General features: G+C 44.2%; 1 protein-coding gene across 4 annotated transcripts in view; it reads left to right on the top strand.

Moving 5' to 3' along the window:
* Positions 1–22,379, top strand: part of Sarm (sterile alpha and armadillo motif) — a 264,254-nt gene that overhangs the window by 119,689 nt on the left and 122,186 nt on the right. Inside the window, exon 1 of one of the 4 annotated variants that reach the window (XM_075889610.1) lies at positions 5,793–6,029. The exons of the other annotated variants lie outside the window; for them this stretch is intronic. Within the exon in view, the coding sequence (XP_075745725.1) occupies positions 5,964–6,029 (66 nt within the window). The 5' untranslated portion in view covers positions 5,793–5,963. Of the gene's footprint in view, positions 1–5,792; positions 6,030–22,379 lie in introns of those variants that run through there. 4 annotated transcript variants of the gene reach the window in all.

The following is a 22,379-nucleotide window of genomic DNA, read 5'->3' as shown; positions in this document are numbered from 1 at the left end:
CACCGATTTTTTTTTCTTTTTTTATACGCTTGACGTGTTCGAGCATGAAAACCTCGAACCCTTGCTACCTAAGCTGGAGCGGAATCAATTAAACTCGCTTGCACCGAGAATGTACGCGGAAATACCTATTTTCGGTTACGGACAATGTATTCAGCGGCTTAAGAAGCCGGGATCAGTGAAGTGTAACGACCGCTCTTGGTCATGCATATATAAATTAATCCATCGCGCAGTCTGTACGCAATCGTCGTATGACGTTAGAAAGCGCTGCGCTGGAGGCTGCAGTTAATTGCCCGTTTAGTCTATCGAATTGACTGTTATTTTTTTACTAATTGCCATAAAGCTACTCTTCGGGAAAACAAAAATGTCGACACGTTTCGAGGCATGCAGTTGGAAGAAATCCAGCATATTTGAGCTATCTCCCTTATATAATGAGAAAATTATTTGGATCGTGTCTTACTGAAGAAACTTACTCACTTGAGAGTTCGTGGGGCCCTCCAGCTGTAAGCTTTTACATAGATAAGGTGCTCATGGAGACGAATAGCATGTACGACGCAGGCGCTATGAATGACTTCTATGTAGCAAACTTGCCTTGCCGAACATGTCACAGGGTGAAGTTATTCACAGCAAGGAACTACAGTATGTGGCTGAAACGCTCCCGCCAAACTAAGGGTGACTTCTACATCCTCCTTTCATTTAACAGCCACTGAAAAGTGCACCGTGAACAAATTGTCAGTGAAGATTTTCTTGTTATTATCATCATTCGGCATGCAACTCTTTTATTGGCGTAGACGACGTTCGGGTGACCCTGAGCCAAAAGCTAGCGCCTTTATCCGGGCCGCCCAAGAGAGAGAAAAAAAAAGCGAGACATCCGGGCAACAAGTGATAACAGCTTCGCGGCACGGGTTTTGCCGCCGCTTTGGCACAAGGTGTCACGCTGCGTGGGGCGCTATAGAGTCCCTGTATACGCCATCTTTAGGTATCAGGCTTGCTCGTAGGAGGGCCTACTCGCCACCACAGCTATGTGGCGAAGCCGTACTGTTTTTTTTTCTCCCTGTCTGTCTCAAATTGTTTATCATTATATGCAGCAAGATTGAAATAAACGGGAGTAGCTATAGCCACGAAGTACCATCTACTACAAGTTCCTCTGCACAAAAATCGGCACAACACAAAACTTCAATAAGAAGAGGCATGCGGTGCGATGGGTAGGCCAACTCCAACACCCTCCCCTTGCCTTTCCTCTTTCTCCAGAAACGCGCGTGTTGTACTCATTGCTACAGCTACAAAGGGCCGGTTTTTCTCCCCTAAATCCTTCCCCGTGTAGAATGAGTCACGCTGTCCGTACTGTATAATATTCATGTGTTCGGTCAACCTGAGAATTACGCCGAGGAACAGTCCAGGCGTGCGCATCGTTAAGTGTGTGTTTGGCGTCTGCACGTGTAACGTTTCGCAATCACCGATCCTTCGTCGTCTTTCGGGGCTCGTTTCCTCGACCTTGCATCGTAAAGAAGCCGGAAGTTGTACTTTCGCCGTCTACCATGCTGCTTGCCGGTGTTAGCGATGACTCAATTCGTCATATATAGACCACTGAACGACGTTTTTCGTTTTTTATCATGAAGTTTTATAGGTTTTTAGAGACAAATTCACGAGACGGTAAGCGTGAACGTCAGCGCGTTTACGCTTACGGTATGAACGTCAAACGTGAAGGTTACGAACGTTAACCAACCTAATAGACCAGAGAGCCTCGCTGAAAATGTTGCCATAATATGATCTGTACGTTCATTCTGAAAAAAATTTAAAAAGTAGCACTTATGCGAATGTTAAAAAACACCAGGTATAGAGGAATATTGTGGAGCCCTCTACTACAGCGTCTATCATAATCAGCAAGATATAGTGTGTTGTGCCAGGTGGTTCAGCGTCTTGCGTCTTTCTTGCCCAATGCACTTTCTTCTCAACCCCTCCTGCACGGCCCTGCGCCAGCTTCTCGTCATATCGTGGTTTTGGGCAGTTATATCTGGACAACAGTTAAATGTCACACACTCCTAAATAAAATGAAAGCGCTGTCAAGGCTTTGGGATAAAAGCTCGCGCGAAATTGATGAAGCTTTATTTATTCACAAGTCGGGCGATGTGCGTTTTGGCAAGACTGTCTGTGATGCCGCATTAACTTAAAAAAGTGGTTATTTAACGACCAGCTTGCAATTCTAACCACGTGTGTTCACGCTACATCATGTTCTCCTGACAACAAATTTTCAGGTGCTAGACTGCGCTCGTCTCACGTCCCTTCCTCGTACTTGCAGTGTCTTGACGCAGAATAGATTGTCACAACCACCTCGTCCAGTTTTTGACACCACGGCTGGTTATCATCTCCTAATTTTTTCCGCACGATTAAACAGCTCCGAACTTCCTACGAAGCTCCTCCCCACTGTTGTCTTGTATTTTTTATTTCTTGTTATTATCATTTTTTTGTTAATGTGGGCTCTATGGCGTACTTGCAATGACGCATGGCGGCGATTTGAGAACCAAAACGCGTTCATTTAGTCCGCACGATTCTCTCATAGCGTTTCCTATAAATACAATAATAATACCCAGTATCTTACGTCCCAAAACATGATTATTACGAGGGGCGCCGTAGTGGAGGGTTCCGGAAATTTCGACCATCTGGCGCTTTTTTTATGTGCATTGACGTCACACAGTGCACGGGCCTCTACCATTTCGCCTTGGTCAAAGTGTGACTAACCGCGGTCGGATTCGAACACGTGACCTTTGTGTCAGAAGCCGAGCAACCATGACTGCTACATCTGCGCGGCAGACTATAAGTAACTATATATAACTGTGGCCCTAAAGTGTCTATAGGGGAGCTACAACGCATGTTGCTTCAGCCACCACGGGAATGATGGGTAGTACATGAATTTGTCTAGACTTCGTTGTTGCGACTCCATCTGACTCCGTGTGGATGCATCTCCTTCGTCGCAAGACGAAGTTCAGCAAGCGTTCAGCAGTTGCACTTCAACACCACAACTTTTTTTGGCCCACCAATTCAAAATCGGCTCACGAATTTCCCAACGATTCATTCTTAATTACGAAACAAACGCCAAAGCGCAGCAAACAACAACGCCACAAGTGCATTCGAAGCAGCAAGCATGAAGATTAGGCTAATCTCCGTGCACTACGCATAATTTTCATGATGGCTGAATGATGGCAGCACCAGAGTGTCCCTCCAGTAAGTATTGTGGGAAACTCGCTGGTCCCTCCGCTGCTTTTGAATAATTGGCGCGACGCCACGACAGCATTGCCGGTGGCACCGGCTACGTGGTGGGCTTGGAGCACGCATTGGTTGTTCCAAGCTGCTACTATAGATGCACGCAAGCTTGACAAGCTGTAACATCTTTTCCTGATTCAATCACTCTTCTCCCAACTATCTTGGAGAGCCTGCCTAAGATGCCTTCTCGAACTTCACTTCCTCCATCTTCTCTGCGTACTTCTTGTCGCTAATCGCACTACTCGTGTTGCTCATCGGGTTTTTATACCATGTTAACTGCGAATAAACTACTGTGAAGGCATCACTGCTTACTCTTTCTCAGGGACAAACACACGCGCACACTGTGTTGTGTTTGTGCAAGTCTTGCTTGGCCAACTCGCTTCGTATAGGGGTGTGTGGTGACCCCACCCATAATCGTATGTTCATCGTACACTCACATAGGCGGTAAGGCGGAACATACACCTATAGCGATAAGGCGGGGGGCACCGCCTCACAAATGATTAAGGGTCATCTGTGAGGCGCCCCCCCCTCCCCAGTCATACTCGACAAAACTGATGGCCGCCCCAATGAAGAGCACTGTGCTCGCCTATGTGTACACTTGCGCGCATCGGCTCAAGCTTTACCTTTCCTTCACTTACATCTACGTATTTACTCATTCCCCCTGGTCACTTCTCATGAATCTCTCTCTGTATACTCAGCCATAAACCTCCCCAGAAACGTAGAACAGCGAGCGTTGTCAGCGTACGTGCGTACCTTGTTCGTGTCCGTCTCCCTTTCTCTCTCTTCCCGCAACTCGTTTCCACCTGCACAATAGCCATTAGTAACCACTTATGGCTAGCCTCTTAGTTTCGTTTCTTTTCTTTCTATGCATTTTTCCTTTCCCTCACTTTTTGCAACATTTGTGTCACAGTGTTCAAGCAAAGTAAAAAAAAACACGACTCCAGAAACATGGCACTTTTGAAGTATTTATTTTTTACGACCGCAGTATAGTAACAAAGGTTTCGTCACGCATTGCCTCAGATGCACTAAACTCTCCCTCTCCACGGAACAGGCATCTGCTGCTCTTTTGCACTTTACGAAGACAAACTTCGTGAGAAGAGCGGATCAATTAACTTAACGTGCGCCTCTAAACGCGCTTTACATATAGCAATAACAATGAGTCAACAGAGACCGATGATGTGTGTGCCCTTTTCACTGTGCGCCAAACGGGACGTTGACACCTCGTGCTTAAACCTTACGGGAACAATGACTCCTTCAGTCGGGTAAGACCGGCCGTATCCTTGAAGAGCAATAGAGCACCGGCAGAGAAAACAAACGAAATGTTGGGAAAACGCGCTGTTGTCCGCTACTTCTGCGGGGTATTTAGAAATAGTTTGCTACCGCTTGCATAAGGGCTAACCGCTGTGACGTTTCAACTTTTTTTTACTGGAAGCGTCGTGGTTCGACGGCCGGGCGCCTGTTTCCGCCGGAAAGCCACGACGAGTGTTACTCATCAGCTCACTAGGAGGCCACAGCTATATAGATACACAAAGACGAGCGGTGACAATTCTGCGCAGCCACTTCCAGACTTCTTTCCCTTGTATGTTCAGGACGCCCAAGCATACGTAAACGGGAGGTGTTGAGACTCCGGTTCTCCCCGCAACTCCTCTTGCTTGGTTCCCTAGGGCCGGTCGTAACAGAGGTCATAAACAAACAATCACAGCATATCCACGGAGTGAATGATGATGAGTGGGGCGACGCGTCCGTTTGTCCGTCCGTGCGTCGAACCATCCGTGCATCCGTCCGTTCGCCAATCCGTCCATTCGTGCTTCTGTCCGTCCGTCCGTGCTTCTGCCCGTCCGTCCGTGCTTCTGTTCGTCAGTACGTGAGTTCGTCATGCGTCTGTCCATCTGTCTGTCTGTACATGCTTCGATCAATCAATCAATAAATCAATATATCCATAAATCCGGGATTCATTTTACAGTCTGAAAGTGTAGGTACGCACTAACATCAATTTGGATAGACCGTGTTTTGAGCTAGTACAGTGGTACACTTCAGCTGTCTCCGACTGTGGTCGTTAATGGACTAATGACAATGCTATCCACAACAGGATTTAGACTATGTGAAAGTGGTCGACACATGTGCTCTTGCAGTTCACATGCAATCAACTACGTGGTTTTCGCAGCGCTCTCGCTTCGCGCAATACGTAGGCGCCGTCACGATAGGGTGAGCGGAAAGGAGGTTAATGGCAAAGAGCAAGCAACCCCATCGGGGTGCCACGTGGCTCCAGCATGTGGGCCAAGATGAGGCGGCGCAAGCTCCCTGTGAGTGTGCACGCGCGCAACCTTTTTACTTTGTCTTCTTGTTGCCTCTGCACCGCAGGCGTGTCACGCGGAAGGGGCAAGCGGCGCGTCTGCTGCCGCTGTTGCTAGAAAGTTTCGCAAAATCAGAGCCTCGCTCCTCCTCTTCGACGAAGGTGAGGGGTGGGAGGAAAGTGAGACCTCTGTGGTGCAGACAGCGCTGGCCGAGGTCCGCTATTTCGGTGCCCCGAGCGGTCCGGGCCCTCCTGGGTCGAGTCTCGGCACCACTCTGTAGACTGCGTGCTCCGCGGAGCGAAACCGAGCGAACGTCGAAGCCTACACGCTGGTGGTGGTTGTGGTTGTGTGGTACCCGTGTTCTCCCGGAACGGTGTTCGCCGTCAGTAACACGGCAGCGGTGGCGGGGCCATGTCTTCGTTTCTGGACGTGCTCAAGGGACGCCTGGCCACCAAGCATAGGCAGGGCGCCGGCAAGGCGAGTCCGCGCAAAGTTTTCTCGTCCCTTTGTGGTAAAAAGCGTGGATTGACTGTAGTGGCGTCAGCTATGTTTCAACAAAGAGAGTCCCCCATACCAAAACACCACTCACACTAAAGCACTGTTTGTGCCAGATCAGCTGCAGTAAAAGAACAACGGAAGATGTTTTAGGCACATTTTGGTGTATTGGTGACACAACGCAACAATGCTCTGACAAGCGCATCTCCATGTATGTTTTTCTTTCTCGTCTTTTTCATTGTTGCGCTGCCAAATCATCAAAATGGGACCGTACCAACTCACCCAGATGTGTACGCCTCTCCAGTATGCTCTAGGCACACCAACTCTTTTGTCAGTTAAGCAAAATGAACGATAACACAGTTAAGCCATCTCAGTCTCTCTCAGCCACAACCTCGCCATTCGCGAATACACAACCTTGCACTTGTCGTCTAGTATAAGTGGAAGCGTCAACACGCGAGCTCTGCTGTGCCATCAGCGCAGCGTTAAGCACACACCTGTCATTCGAGGCTGGGAATTTCCACTGCCGTTAAGTTTACCGGTCGTTGGTCTCTCCGGCTGAGACATGTGAGGACACCTTTCAACTATGTTGTTTGTTAGAAATAAGGGTTCTTCGGGCCACTAGTGATGGCGGGGAAATGTGGCGCAACGTCGTATACACGTGCCCGCACGTCAACATCACCGCCTGTGCGTTTTCGGTCGTTATGTTATTCAGTTGGTTCGATCTTACGCTTTACAAATGCGCGGTTAGCCACCTCATACTTTTGTTGTGTGTCCCCGTCCGGTAGAGCTACTGCTACACTCTCGGGTGTCACCCTGTCAGGACGTCGAGTGCGACAGATCACCGAGTTGTATACGTTACATACGTATACCGAAGTGGGTTGGGCACATGTTCAGTTTTGATGATTACGTATATATATAAACATTATGTGTCTTCATGTAGAAAGTTAATCAAAAGATCGATAGACCATTCGACACGCTATTGCACCGTCTACGATTAGGTGTTTCATACACAACTCGCTTTTGATGCCGCAAAAAAAAAAATAATAAGAACGTCCCCGCACAGCAACCACTGCGATCGTGTCGATGCGTCAGAGGAGCATATTCTTCTACAATGTCCGCAATACGATCAACAACGCGCTGTATTGAGGGATCGCTTAAACCGACTTGACAGTCGACCATTACAAAAATACTTAGACCGTGGCCGCCTTGGGATAATCAAAGGCGCGCAGCGAGTGCCCTCGGTGATTTTTCAATGAACACAAACCTAATGAACTGTCTTTAGTTCATGTCATACCTTGCCGCTATCTGTACGGACTCTATCCCCAATGCTATCTCGATATATTAACTGGACTATGACCATACATACTGTGTTTATTCGTGCATTATATGCGCTATAGTGTATATATTGTTGCACATATTGCCTTTGATTAGTTCTTCTTACTTTATTCTTAATTTTGCTTTTTGCGTGTTTGTGTTGTACACTACTGTTATGATGTTGGGATAACCGACTCTAACGTAGTCTACCTTCCCATGTTCCACCAAATATTAAAAAAAATATTCTGCACAAAACGTCTTTTTTTTTTTTGCTTTGCTCGTGACCACTCGTTTCCGAATACTCAAGCTATAGGGCGCACGTCACGTGCTTTTGCATATGAAATGTATACGAGAAAGAGAGAGAGAGAGAGAGCTACGAGCGATTATATGGGTGGGAGCAAGCAGTACGTGCAACTCCATCATTTCTACGTCAGCGGGTGAACTTTATCACATGACTGTTACAGTAATAAGGACAATGAGTTAAGAACATGGCATCACTGCCTTTTGTCCATCATTTCCGCCTTATTTTATGATTACTTGATGAGCACTAGTCGAACTGGGAATGCCAAGTTAACTTGTCTTCATCAAGGCGAAAACATGTGTATGTAGTTGAGCTCGGATTTCACCTTGGTTTTAGGTTTACGTATTTATGTTGTTGTTTTTTGTCATTGTTCTGTATTCGGTGTCAATGTGCTTGGTGGTCTTGTTTTTTGAGGCGGCTTGTGTTTGCACTGCGTGCGGAGAAAAATTCCATCAAAGTTTGGGAGAGTGCTTCATAAGGCGACATGAGCAGCGAACGTCGCTTGTGGTACCCTCTCCTACACAGGTGCAAAACCCTTGAACACGACTGGAGGGTTGGGCATGTGCCGTTGTCTTCTTCGAGTGTTGCTTTGAAGAAAAAAAGCCACTTGTCGAAACGTTGCCCGTTGTTCAAGGGGCCTTCATCTCGTCAAGCTTCCATCGTCCCCTAAACTACTGCATTGCCTTATTTGCATCTTGCCTAAACTACTGCATTGCCTTATTGCATACTGCATTGCCTTATTTGCATTGCCTTATTTACACACACACACACACACACACACACACACGCACACGCACACGCACACACACACACACACACACACACACACACACACACACACACACACACACACACACACACACACACACACACACACACTACGTACATATAGGGAAAAAAAGCGTATACTTAAGGGCTCGTTTTTCTGTGTTTTGACACATAATAATGAAATATAACAGCCAATAATGCCAAGGAAATTATAGGCAAGGTTATTAGACCGAATTGTAAAGTAAATGTGAAGAAAGAAAAATGGGAGAAAATATAACTTGCTGTGGGCAGGGACCGAACATGTGACCTTCGAATAACGCGTTCGATGCTCTGCCACTGAGCTACCACGGCGGCTATCCTCCCAGCCACTTTATGGGGTATATATGTGAATTTAAATGTGGGAGTGTCAGTCAGCGCCATCTGTAGCCGTGGCGGCCAGTGTGGGGCACCCTCTTTTACGAGCCTGTGGGGCGTCACGAAGCACGTGAACTTATTACGAGCAGGCAGCTGACCATTAGTTCCTCGTATACAACCTGAGGCACCAAGTCTGCCAGTACGAGACCCTCGTTAATTTTTTATTTATTTATTTATTGGTACTGCGATCTTTTACAAGATCATAGCAGGGGTGGTACAAAACATAAACATAAACATCAGTGGAAACAGGCAAACAAACAATCAAAAACAAATGTAATACAAACTTATGTAACTGATAGCTGCAGTGATTCTTCGAGACAAGAGAATCAACAAAAAGCAAGGTACAAACATAGATAACAATCATTTCTTCAGTGACTCTTCAAACGCAGACAATGTATTTAGGGTAACAACATCGTTATGTAGATTGTTCCAATCCACGATAGTCCTCGGAAAAAAAGAATATTTGAAACAATTTGTCCGTTGCATCAATGGAGAGATAGTAAGATTGTGTCTCTGTCTTGTTCCGTAACCCAATGAAAAGTGAACGATATGTGATGTGTCAACTGCATAGTGACTTTTTATTAACTGGAAAAGAAATTTTAAGCGCAATATTCGATTTTGGTCCGGAATGTTTGGAAATTTGCTTTTCAAGAGAAGTTTTGTAATCGAAGTAGGAACGTACGAGTTATAAATGAACCTAACAACCTTTTTTGCACCCTTTCAAGTTTTTGGATATCAGTCTGAGTGAACGGGTCTCATATGACCACAGCATACTCCAGTATAGGACGGATAATGGCATTGTAAGCGAGGAGACGAATACTTGGTGTGGTTGATCTTAAAGAAAGCCTTAGGAAAAAAAGTTTACGGAGAAATTTAGCTACTACAAAATCTATGTGCTTTGACCAGGATAGATTTTTTGTAATCCAGAGACCAAGGTACTTGTATTGAGTTACTTCTGACAGAATTGTATTGTTGGTGGAGTACTGGAACAAAAGAGGGTTTTTTTAAGGGTAATTCTCATAAAAACTGTTTTAGCAAAATAACAGGCATCTGCCATTTGTCACACCACGAAATTACTTTTAGAAAGTACCGATTTAGTTTAATTTGATCGTCAACTGACGTGATCTTTTCATATAAGACACAGTCATCGGCGTACAACCTAATGTGAACAGAAGGGTCAGTGACGATATCATTTATATATAACAGAAAAAAAAGAGGCCCAAGGACGGATCCTTGAGGAACGCCTGAGTTTACAGGAGCGTGTTTAGAAGATGTATTTTTTACCGTAACAAATTGACGCCTGTTTGTTAGGTATGCTGTTATCCAGTCAAGGATCTTTTTGTTTTGTAGAATACAAGTTAATTTGTGAAGTAAATTAGCATGCGAAACTTTATCGAAGGCTTTTTGAAAATCCATAAATATGGCATCCGTCTGCTTCCCTTCGTTAATTGCTTGAGCAAAGTCATGCGTAATTTCCACTAATTGAGTATTCGTTGAAAAGCCCCGCCTGAACCCATGTTGAACATTTGTTAATACTTTATGAGAATTAAGGAAGGTAATTATATGTTTATGAATAATGTGTTCTAGAATTTTACATGATGTTGATATAAGGGAAATCGGTCGGTAATTCGGAATAGATGACTTGTTTCCCGCTTTGTGTAAAGGCTTAATTTTGGCGATCTTCCAGTCATCTGGTAGTTGGCCCTCATTCAACGAATGGGTATACAAAATAAACAAATATCGAGAACACCATTCTGCGTAGCGCTTCAAGAAGGCATTTGGAATGCCATCTGGCCCGGTTGATTTTTTGACATCCAGATTCAGCAGTAAGTTTAAAATGCCATTCTCGGAAATGACTAAGTCTGGAATAGGTGGGAGCAATAATGAAAAATCAGGAAGGATGCCGTTATCACAAGTAAAAACAGACTTGAAGTGGTTGTTGAAGGCGGAACAAACTATTTCTTCATTGCATGTTCTTTGGCCGCTTATCGTGAATGAGTCAATCGAGCGAGATGTTGGCGTGATCAGCCTCCAAAATTTCTCGGGTGATGTTTTGATAAAAGTTGGAAGCGATAATTCATGGTATCTGTCTTTGTCGCGCGCAATTTGCAGTTTTAGTTCGCCCGACAGGTTAGCTATCAGCGGTGTATAAGCAGCTTTATCATGAGATTTCGCTCTTTTGCTTTTTATTCGTTTAAGTTTTCGCTGTAAATGTAGCGTTTCTCTTGTAATCCAGGGGTTCCGACATTCAGTTTTTTTAACGATTTTCGGTATGAAACGCTCCACGCATTCAAAGACAATATCTTTAAAAGTAAGCCACAGATCATTCACACTGCTACCCGAGTGTTTAAAATCATCGTAATGAAAATCAAGGATATCCAGAATGGATTCATCGTCAGCTCGGGAAAAATTCGGAAAGGAAGTTTTTGTACAGCAGCGATCAACACACATATCTAAAAAAGTTAGCAAAACTGCCCTGTGATCCGAAATACCGCTGATAACTTCACATATTGCCGTGTGAATAAGAGAAAGAAGAAGAATAAATAAAATAAAAGAATATATATATATATATATATATATATATATATATATATATATATATATATATATATATATATATATATATATATATATATATATATATATATATATAAACAAACTTACATCTGTTTGCTCCGTACTCTTTACGTGTTTCGTTCCTTGCAGAAATAAATAATTAAATAAAAACTACAACCTGAAAGAGCCCCGTAAACGTTACCCACTAACAAAACCATGCACGGATCATTTCAAGGCGATGTTTGTATATTCCTTTTTCTGTACACAGAGAGAAATAAGAAAAACTAGAAAAGTGAAGAAAGTGTTTGTTAAAGAATGACTTGGGTGTCTGTGTGGGCGTGTCGGGAGAAGGGGGAGGGGTGGCTTTGTTGGTGTGCGCACGAATTCCCGTGTGTTATGCTCTGCAAAAAGCGTGTGTTTATTCTGGTAAGAAGCAAGCAAAAAGAACGCCTACTGACATTTTATGTATATACGTCTGAAACGCATATAAGCACAATATACAAACGCAATTTTTCGGATGTGTGGTGTACACGAAAAAAATAAAGTCATTGTCTTAATATTCACTCAGAACTTATGTAGGTATGCACATAATCATAAAGGTTTTTGATAGCGTTACCGCAGACACACACACACACACACACAAACACACACACAGACACGCGCGCGAAAGAGAAAGAGAAAGAAGCTTCATTCTGTTTACACAACTATTGTTGAATTAAGTACTTTGAAGATCTGTGCGTTGCTAGGAGTATTGAAAAAATAGCAAGGGGCAAAGGTCATTTAAAGACAAAAATGAAAACAGCCTTTTTGAAAGATTTTTGAAAGAAATACACTTTCTTAGTGCGCAGGAGTGCGCTCTGTCCTATCTGTTTTCCTTCTTAAACGTTCCCTAACGCAACCGCTGTCAGAAGTCAATGGCGCGCGTTATACGGAGTTGATCTAGCGAGAATCTCAAACGGTTCTCCATGATTTTAGCAAACGTAGGGAGGGGGACGTGATCTATCTCTGAGTGAGGATGCACTTACAGGCTGTTGTCTCAATGTCCATTTCACTGAATCCCGCTGACTTTATCGTCTTTCTTTGTAGTTTATTGCATGATGCGCTCCATGTGGGGGTGGCTATAACAAGCCGGAAGCAACGTGATATTGGTACGATTATTGCGCGGCGTTAAACAATGGTACGCATACGCGCTGCAGAGATGTGAGACAATGTTACGTCGTAAGCGCCTCGCGGAAGTGTGTGTTACGAGCCATTTTGCCACTTCGGACGGAAACTTGCCAATGAGATTGTGCAATCAGGTTAGGGCCATGTCGTGGGCATCATGTATATAGCTTGTAAGTGCATCCTTATATACATAATAAAAAGGAAAAGCTACTCATAGTAATAAAAAAGAAAAATATATATATATATATATACACATGCATACTTACGCAGAGCGTTTCAATCAGGGTCATTCAGAGTGGCTGGTGAAACACAGATATCGCTCACACAGTCTTCTTATGAGACGTTAGTTCCTGTCGCTGTGAATGCAAGAATGCGCAAGGAGTGCGGATGCACTCATGCTTGTATGCTTATGACTGGAAACGATCTGTAGATATCGCGATTACCTGTCAATGACCTGTAAATCTGCGGAAGCTTCAAACGGTAGGAACACTCATTTTTATGATCGTTGCATGCTCGATTAGTTTCTTGTTTTCATTATATATCTACGAGTGCTCTTCACCCGTTGATCTGTCACGAAAAAAAACAACAAGTAGCGGTAGTCTCCAGAAAACATGAAGGGGAAATTTATAGAGGTCTTCCTTATACACCCGTAGCGAAAACATTGTTAGGTGATTCAGGTTACCCTTAATGGTGCATTGAACAAGTTTTGACTAACGCAAGCATGTGTTATGGAAAATTTGGACCGAGAATCGCTTCGTGTACGCTATAGACCCCTCGGGTTGAGCAACGCTTTTATTGCTTAATGCGTCCGTAGCTTCACCTACGCCGCTTAGTCAATAAGCATACAGCAGTTCTCGAGGAAACGTACAAAACACGCGTCCCTATATTACATGACACATGCGTACACAAAACCTTCAGCGCGTCGTCGGTCGTGTTGGACAACGTTCCAAGTCGCATGCACTTAAAGGGCATTCTCATGATGAGAGCTTATTTCAAGGAAGAGTTTGCGAAAAACACTTCCTATCACCGGATGGGAGTGCCTGTGGCAAAGACGGGCCTTATATTCTTCGCAACACTTCCAGCGATTGAAGAGGACTGTCTTCTCGGTACATATACTTCCGGCTCGCATTAAGACATGTGAGTCACAGTATCTCTCGTGAGCCGTGAGACTATACGCACGTCCTTGCGAGGTGGCGCCAAGAAGGGAGCACCTCGTTCAATGTGTAGCCAGAATCGAGTCTGTACGTTCACGTCACTTGGCGCCAGGACATCCTCACATCAAGTTCGCCTTTACTTGGAACCGCATCATAAGGCGCGTCTTGTCCTGCGTACGGTGCATCCGAAAAAACAAAACAAAAAAAAAATACCGCATATCCACGGATTGAATCATGATGAGTGGGGCGAAGCGTTCGTCCGTGGGTTGATCTGTCCGTCCGTGCGTCTGTCTGTATGTCCGTCCGTCTAGTGAACACTCCAAGTACCACCATCTCGCATCTTTTTTTGCCCCGCCGTGGTGGTCTAGTGGCTAAGGTACTCGGCTGCTGACCCGCAGGTCGCGGGTTCGAATCCCGGCTGCGGCGGCTGCATTTCCGATGGAGGCGGAAATGTTGTAGGCCCGTGTGCTCAGATTTGGGTGCACGTTAAAGAACCCCAGGTGGTCAAAATTTCCGGAGTCCTCCACTACGGCGTCTCTCATAATCATATGGTGGTTTTGTGACGTTAAACCCCACATATCAATCAAATCATCTAGCATCTTTTTATCATATACTGATTATATACAAGTACCGCTATCTGGCGGACATTCCAAGAACTGAACTCCCCTGTAGCACATACCCGAGAGAGGTGGTTACTACAGAGGACGATCGGGTGACGCCTTAAGGAGCTTCGTTCCCCGAAAAAACAAAGAGCGGCTGTTAAAGACGGTGACAGTATTTTGCTAAAGCGTTGACCGTACAGCTTCTTGGTACATTTGACTGTTTATACAAAGAATCACGAGGCGAGGAGACATGAACAGACAAACGTATGCGCAAAACTAGATTTTATTTGCGTCTATATATATACATTCTTCAAATAAAATATTGTTACCACTTTTAGGCCACGTTTGTCCATGGGTTATTCCACCGTCGCCTAACCCTACACCGTATTAGCAGCGTCTATTTTGATATTTCAGTAAGAAAACGAAAAGTTCAAATTCTTTATTCAAATTCTTTATTTCTGCCTTGTAGGGGTACAGACAGTGGAGGCGCAGAAAAAGCTGTCAGAGACAGCTTGACAAAGCCGCGACACCCTTTTGCTTAGCAGCAGCTTCACAGCAATGTTCATTAAACAACAGTATTAACATAGTGTAATGGCAAATAAACAATAATCGACAAATACAAAAGAGACTCTAAAAGATATTATAAAATAGAGTATAAAAAAAAAAAGAAAAACTAAGCTTACATATTAACGTACATGGCACGCAAAGTATTCTTTGACGAACTGAAGAGATCAAAACCACTATGTAAATATGAATTTAGAAGGGAAGGAAGAGTAAATTGCAGGCGTTGTCGACCTAAGTTTATTCTGGGTGTCGGCACAACCCAAGACTCTCCATGCCTTGTCATAAATGTCATTTTTCGTGCATGCAAATCGGCAAGGTATCGTAGATGGTTTATATTTTTTAGAGTTTCGAGTTGAAACCTGACACTCAAACGGAATTTGTACAAGTTCTCGATCTTTATTACATTACTTTGCAAAAAGAGATCTGCACTGGGCGAGTGCCAAGGTACATTATGAACATGACGAAGGAATCTCTTTTGCAGAATGTAGATACGCTGAAGACAGCCAGGAGTAGTCGTGCCCCAGACTAAGTGGCAATAGTTTAAATAAGAGTAAAAAAGGGAATTGTACAATAGTAGTTTTATTGGTTTTGGGAGAACGTATTTGAGCCTGCCTACGATCCCAGTTATTTGAGCCAGTTTCGTTGAAATGTGATCCACATGCTGTTCCCAAGACATAGAGGAGGAAAAAACCACTCCGAGGCACTTAAATTGTTCAACCACATCTATACATCGTGAGTTCAGTTTAATGCCGAAGGAAAAAGGAACTGGTTTATTTTTAGGGCGGAATACGACAGCTTGTGTTTTCTTCTCATTGATACGCATGCACTTGGATTCTGACCATTTTTGTAGCTCACTCATGGTATCATTGCAATCCCGAACAAGGATATCAAGATTATTTCCAGTAAAAAAGATGCTAGTATCATCAGCATAGATGATAAATTTAGCAGTGGTGTTGATATTGCAAATGTCGTTAAGATACATATTAAAAAGCAATGGTCCTAATATACTGCCCTGTGGAACGCCACAGGTAACAGACTTTAGTTCAGATTTTATGTTGTCAATGCAAACAGCCTGTTTTCTATGCGATAGATATGATTTCAGGAGCAACTGCGCCTGTCCACGAATACCATAACATTCTAAGTTTTGCAGGAGTATAGTGTGATTGACAAGATCAAACGCCTTCGAGAAATCTACGAAGATACCAATAACGAAGGCTTTCTTTTCAAACTGTGTTAATATATATTCCTTTTGTTCGAGTAGTGCTAGTTCAGCAGATTTATTTTTACAAAACCCAAATTGATTTGGTGATAGTAGGCTATGTTTATTAATAAAATCATACAACCTAGTATATAACACTTTCTCAAAAACTTTCGAAAATATTGGAAGTATGGATACTGGTCTATAATTACCTAAATCATTGCGATCTCCTTTCTTATATAGAACCGTTACTTTAGCAACTTGCATTTGTTTAGGAAATGTACCGGTATCTAAACATAGGTTAAATATGTCTGCAAGAGTAGGCGCAATGACGGCGGCAACATGTTTCACAGGTCTCACTTGAATGCCATCTATGTCACAGCTATGACTGTTTTTAAGGTTTTGTAACACTGCTATAACTTCTTCTGTTGTAACAGGGCTCAGGAATATTGTATCATTATTAAAAGAATTAATGTATTTATTAGAATCATCGGACGGACTGTTATGGGCGAGAGTTGTAAAAAAGTTGTTGAAAACTTCCGCCAGTTCTACTCCAGATATATCTTTATCATTTAGCTTTAACATACGTAGGGAAGCCTGTGGTTGCTCCCGTCTAAGTAAGAGATTTAATCTTGACCACAGCAAATCATGGCGACCGTTTTTAACTTCAAGTAAAGTAGAGTAGTATTCCGCTCGTGCCTTACGCAATTTTTTTGTTAGCCTATTCCTGTATTTCTTAAATACCTTGAGGTCATCAGCTGAACGCGTATTTAAGAATACTTTGAACAGCTTATCTTTCGTTTTAATTTCTTCGCGTAATTCAATAGTTACCCAAGGTTTGCGCGTTTTGCGTTTTAATCCGCGCACTTTTAGTGGGAAGCAGGAATGATAAAGCTGCTTGAATACGTAGAGAAACTTATCGTAGGCCTCATTTGCATCATTTGAAAGGCCGGTGCCATCCCACTGAACTTGTGTTATTGAGTTGTAAAATAAACTCAGGGTTTGGTTTGTTATACGCTGATATGCAGCTTTTTCTTGCCAGTACTTTACCGCTGGAATCTTATTTATACTTAAGAACACCGGAAGGTGGTCGCTGATTGCGCATGTTATTACACCTGTTGCAGCTATTGGTTGAGATGAGTTCGTAATAAGCAGATCAAGAAGAGACGCACCCTCTGGTGTAACCCTTGTTGGAATTTGTATAAGGTTAACGAATCCGTTCGAAGCCAGAGTTGTGTTAAAATTCATAGCAAAATAATTATCCTTCAACAAATCAATATTAAAATCCCCACCAGCTATTAATGTGTATTTACTGTCCGTTATAAATGAAAGGAAATTATCGTAAAACTGGAAAAACTTGAGCGCATTTCCCTTAGGGGGACGATAGCACACCGAAAACACGAACTGACCAGTACAGACTGATATGATTTCAAAATCATCAGTAATCAGAGAGTACGAGTCCAGCTTATCGCATTCTATATTGTTAGACACCAGCAGAGCAACTCCACCTCCTCGCTGGCTGGAGCGGTTCAGAGAATAAGTTTTATAGTGAGTCATCGTAAAGGTGTCAGAATCATTGGTGCTCCAAGTTTCAGTGAGCATGACCAAAGAAAAAGTAAATGAAAATTCACCGAAAAATTCCTCCAAACACATGGTCTTGTTTTTTACAGAGCGTACATTTAAGTGAATGGCTTTAAACGATGTTGGCTTAGTAGTACATGAAGTAATTTTATTAAGATCACTCGGAAGAAAATAACTCATGTGCTCCATCGTGATTACATTTCAAAAGAAAACAAAGCATTCAACGTGAAGCACTATAGGTGCTCTAAGTCGCTCTTTCCCTTCACATGCACAGCATTCACTCCCTCGCTTTTCCGAACGAGAACTTTTCCGTTGAGATACCAAACAAACTTGTAGCCTTTATCTTTGGCGCATTCTTTCGTTGCTTGGAGCAGTTCTCTATTGCGGCGTGTCAGATTTTCTTGCATGAAAATTGGTGGGTGGCTATCCTTAAGGTTCTTTTTATTCCTGATCCACTGGTCCCTTATCGCTTGCTTTGTAAAGCGGACAATGATGCCTGGCACCTTGCCATGTTTTGCAGGAATTCGATGAACATTCGCAACATCCGATTCCATTAAGTGAGGCACTTGAAGTTTGTCAGCTACGTCATTTAATGTGACCATAAGATTCTCATTTGCTACTTCTCTAATACCATGCAGTTCCAAGTTTAGCTGCCTGCTTCTAAATTCAAGGTCATGCATCTCTTTTTCAAGTTGGGCACAGGTTACTTGATTTAGGTCATCTTTTTTTTCAAAGATGACCTAAATCCAAAAGAGCGGTGTTAATAGAAAAAAAAGTAAAATGCAAAATACATGTGCTGTCATTCCACTCCTCTATTTTTTTTTTCTTTCCTTTCACTCCTCCAGCGTGAAGTAGCAAACCAGGCACGCCCTGGTTAACATTTATGTCTTTCCATCTCTCTTTCTGTGTGTCTTCGTTCTCTTAGTTTAGCTGAGTTGGCGTTTCAGTCAGTATATGACTCACATTACTTTTTTTTTCGTCATGGACTTTGTCAGTGCTACAGTGCACAAACAATAAAAGAGCTCAATTATCAAGTTACGCCCTTCATAGTCCCGGGATATAGAGCCAACGCTCGAAGTTTCAGCCTGCCTATACGTGAAGGCGTAAACACATTTGTGCACGCACCGCTGGCTAGTTGCACGGGATTTATTTACTAAAGCGGAGCTTCCTGCAGGTTGGATATGCCTATAAATCTTTAAATGTGCGCATTAACTGTCCGATGCACTGCAGCATAGAAGAAATGTGCACAGCAAAGAAGCATCCCCTTCCACGGCTTTAGCGATTAAAGAAAGGTCACTGAAAGTAACACCCGCAATAGCTCAAGACAGCACGATTGCCTTTCTGTAAAAGTGCGCAAATATTCTCTATTATTCTACGTACTTTCTAGCAGGAGCGTCGAATGAAGAAAGCGGATATACCCACCCCTGCGTACATCAACCACCTAACCATCCCTGAGGTCGTCATTAGTTTTATTTAAAAAACAAAGGATAGAAGAAGAATTCAGGACCACTAATGTCGTTTAAGCCTGCTCGCATCAGTCCTCCTTCTTTTCATTAAGGAACAGGGCTTCCTCCCAGTTCCTTAATGCGCTTTCGTAGTACGTAACGTTCGCGACGCCAAGCAATGCCTCCTTCGAGAAAATCCACTGCGTAACACTAATCACGGAATCCACAAAGAAGCTGACAGCGTCGGCGCCCGACTGATGGGCGCTCCTCAGAGACGGTGGGTCAAAGTGGTAGCGACGCCGACGGTGAGCCATCCCATCACAGACGGTGGCAGCGTTGAGTTTTGTTTATTTGCTTGGCGCCACTGTTATTGTTTGTCTTGACCTGGCGTTCATGACGTCAAACGGAGGGAGGGGAGAATGGGGGGTCTTCCCTGAACACCTCCTCTCCCGTGACATACCTCTCCCTTTCTCTTATCGTCTTCTGGCGCTGACTCACCGGCAGCTCACCGAAACCGAGGTAGGCGAGCGCCAAGTCTTTCGAATGGCCATCCTCCAGCTCCAGCAACGTAGAGCACCGGTCGTAACATTTCTCTGACGGACATTTCCGTTTTTCTGGGAAAAGGACCCCTCGCTTTTTTCTTTTCTGCTTTGTTTGTGCGCGTGTGTAAGTGAAGTTGAGGGAGGAAAGTGGCAGGTAGAACTGCGCAAGCATGCGCGGGCGTGTGTCCGAAGCAAGGTCATCCTTGAGTTAAAACTTTACTCACCCGAGAAGAAGTTGTAGCATACACCGTAACATACACCACGCTATACACCTGGTGCTTTATTAACACTTTACGAAATAGTAAGCACCCCTTGGCTCACGCTTCGCGACATCTGTAAGTTGGCGTTGAATATATTCTACACGAAGCCTTTCGTTTGCACGTCACGCATCACAGTATATGGTCCACAGATATCAACGGAATATGGAGAGAAACGCGCGGACCAATGTCGAATGGAAAATATTATTTACTCGCTAGTTTGTAATCGAGGCTGTTCGTGTGAAAAACACACTTGCTGGAGCATACGCAGTAACTATTTTGTAAGGCTGCGTCAAATTCCGAAGCTGCGAAGGAACGCAATGCCCCACCACGTGACATGTGCTTGCGAGCGTGCGAAAGCGCACCGCAGCTGACAACAGTAACGCAACGCACTATGCTGCAGGGAGGATGGGGGAGGCTCGTAGAGATGAGAAGGTTACAACTTGGGACAGGATGATGAAGGCGACGCAATACAAGCGCTGTTCTTCATCACCCAGTCCGGAGTATATATATAGTTGAGCACTTTCCAGCTCCGCAAGTGTGAACCGAATAGCACAACAATCCATCATTGTAACACTACCTAAACATCATGTTCTAAGATGAGACTCGTCGTGCCAGCTCGATGGTCTGCGTAGATGACATTGCTATACGAAAGTGAAAGAGAGTTATAGAGATGGCATGTACGTTGGTTAGTATAGTAGTGTCTAGATTGGAATTCTGCAGCTCCAGGCCGTATTAGCAGTGGTTATTGTACTTCGTGAGATCATCTCGTCCTCTTCCTTCCTTATAAATGCCGCTTGACTACAGCGGATATCGCCAGCTGCCAAGCGGCGAAGATACAACGTCTCGTTGTCTCTCCCTCTTTTTGACGGAGTGCCTGGGATTCACTTCCGATGTGTTACTTCAACGGACTTGTAGGCGACCATGTGGGCCTTTTGGTATCCTTGTCTTCACCGTATTCAGTGTACGAGATGGACGGGTCTTAAAATGCCGGCAACGCCCGACCCTTCGAAAGTTGCAACTCGTAACCCTATTTCAAGGTCACTTTAAAGAATTGCTAAGGCTTCCTGTCGAGCCACGCGCCCGTTTCACTCCCCGAAATTCTACCGACGACTTCAAGTATAAAATGATCCCTTTGTGTGCTAACGATGCCGTTCTGTGACGTCTGGGCCACGACACGCTTTGTTCTCTGGTCCTCCACACGCTCCCGTGACACTTTGTTTCACGACGATTACCCCGAAGCTGTGAAACACCTCCCGTCTCGGCGTCGCAACCTTGAAGGCGATTGCGGCTACTCGGCGCGTCGCTGAAGCCAAGTGCACCCTCTTATACCGTCGTTGTGGACCTTTATTTTGAGCAACCAGGTGCGGACTGGGTTTAGCTTGCTTCCAGTCGCCACCGTAGCCTCTTTGTGATGGAGGCAGCGCACCTCCTGGCCTTGTCTTTCGTTATCTAATTGAGGCGGAAACAATGACAAAATCCGTCACAATAGTTGACGCTGGCAGCTTTTATTGCTTCTTTCTTTTGATTTTGAAACACTGAGGTACGTGTAAAACGGTTGTCTTCAGGCGACGACGCGTGAAAAGTATCCTAACACAAGAAAGAAGAAACACGAAGGGAATGCATGACCTACTGAAGATGGTTTGGCAACTCGCCCAATTGCCCGCACCTTTAAAATGGTGGGTTGGGTTCTAGGGTTTATCGTCGATTCAGGCTATTAAAACCGTCGTACCACCAGGGTTTCCTTAGCATGCGCTGCAATCGCGCATGGAAAGGGCTCCTAGCATTCCGCCGCCATGGAAGCGAGACCGCCCGCGGCCGAAATCGAAACCACGTATGTCGGGTCAGCGGCCATCACGCCAGCAAACTTCACTTGATTATTGATTTATATGTGGAGTTTAACGTCCCAAAACCACCATATGATTATGAGAGACGCCGTAATGGAGGGCTCCGAAAATTTCGACCACCTGAGGTTCTTTAACGTGCACCCAAATCTGAGCACACGGGCCTACAACATTGCTGCCTCCATCGGAAATGCAGCCGCTGCAGCCGGGATTCGATCGCGAGCTGGGGATCCGCAGCCGAGTACTTTAGCCAGTAGATTAAGGCGGCGAGGCAAACTTCACTTGAGAGCCAGATCTTATCTCGTGTGATTCTTACGGTGGCCGTCTTACTAGTGAGCGGTGCGCAAACGTGATCACCATCATCATCATCATCATTATCATCCACAATGACAACAACTATACTAGTACTAGTACTAATAAGACTACTACTACTGCTACTACTACAATGACTACTACTACTAGTACTAGTACTACTACTCGTACGATAACACCCATCAGTACAGTAATACTTACAATATACCATGTACAAAGTTTCTTCAAAGTCGTCAATTTTCTTGATTTCTCCTCGACTTTGATTTGTTTTCATGAAATATCCTTCAGATAGCCTACGACTGCATACACCTATGAA

The sequence above is a fragment of the Rhipicephalus microplus genome, chromosome 3 (genome assembly GCF_043290135.1).
Source record: "Rhipicephalus microplus isolate Deutch F79 chromosome 3, USDA_Rmic, whole genome shotgun sequence".
In the NCBI taxonomy this organism is placed as follows: Eukaryota; Metazoa; Arthropoda; class Arachnida; order Ixodida; family Ixodidae; genus Rhipicephalus; species Rhipicephalus microplus.
Note: the sequence above shows the minus strand (reverse complement) of the source record. Positions and strands in the feature narration are given on the sequence as shown.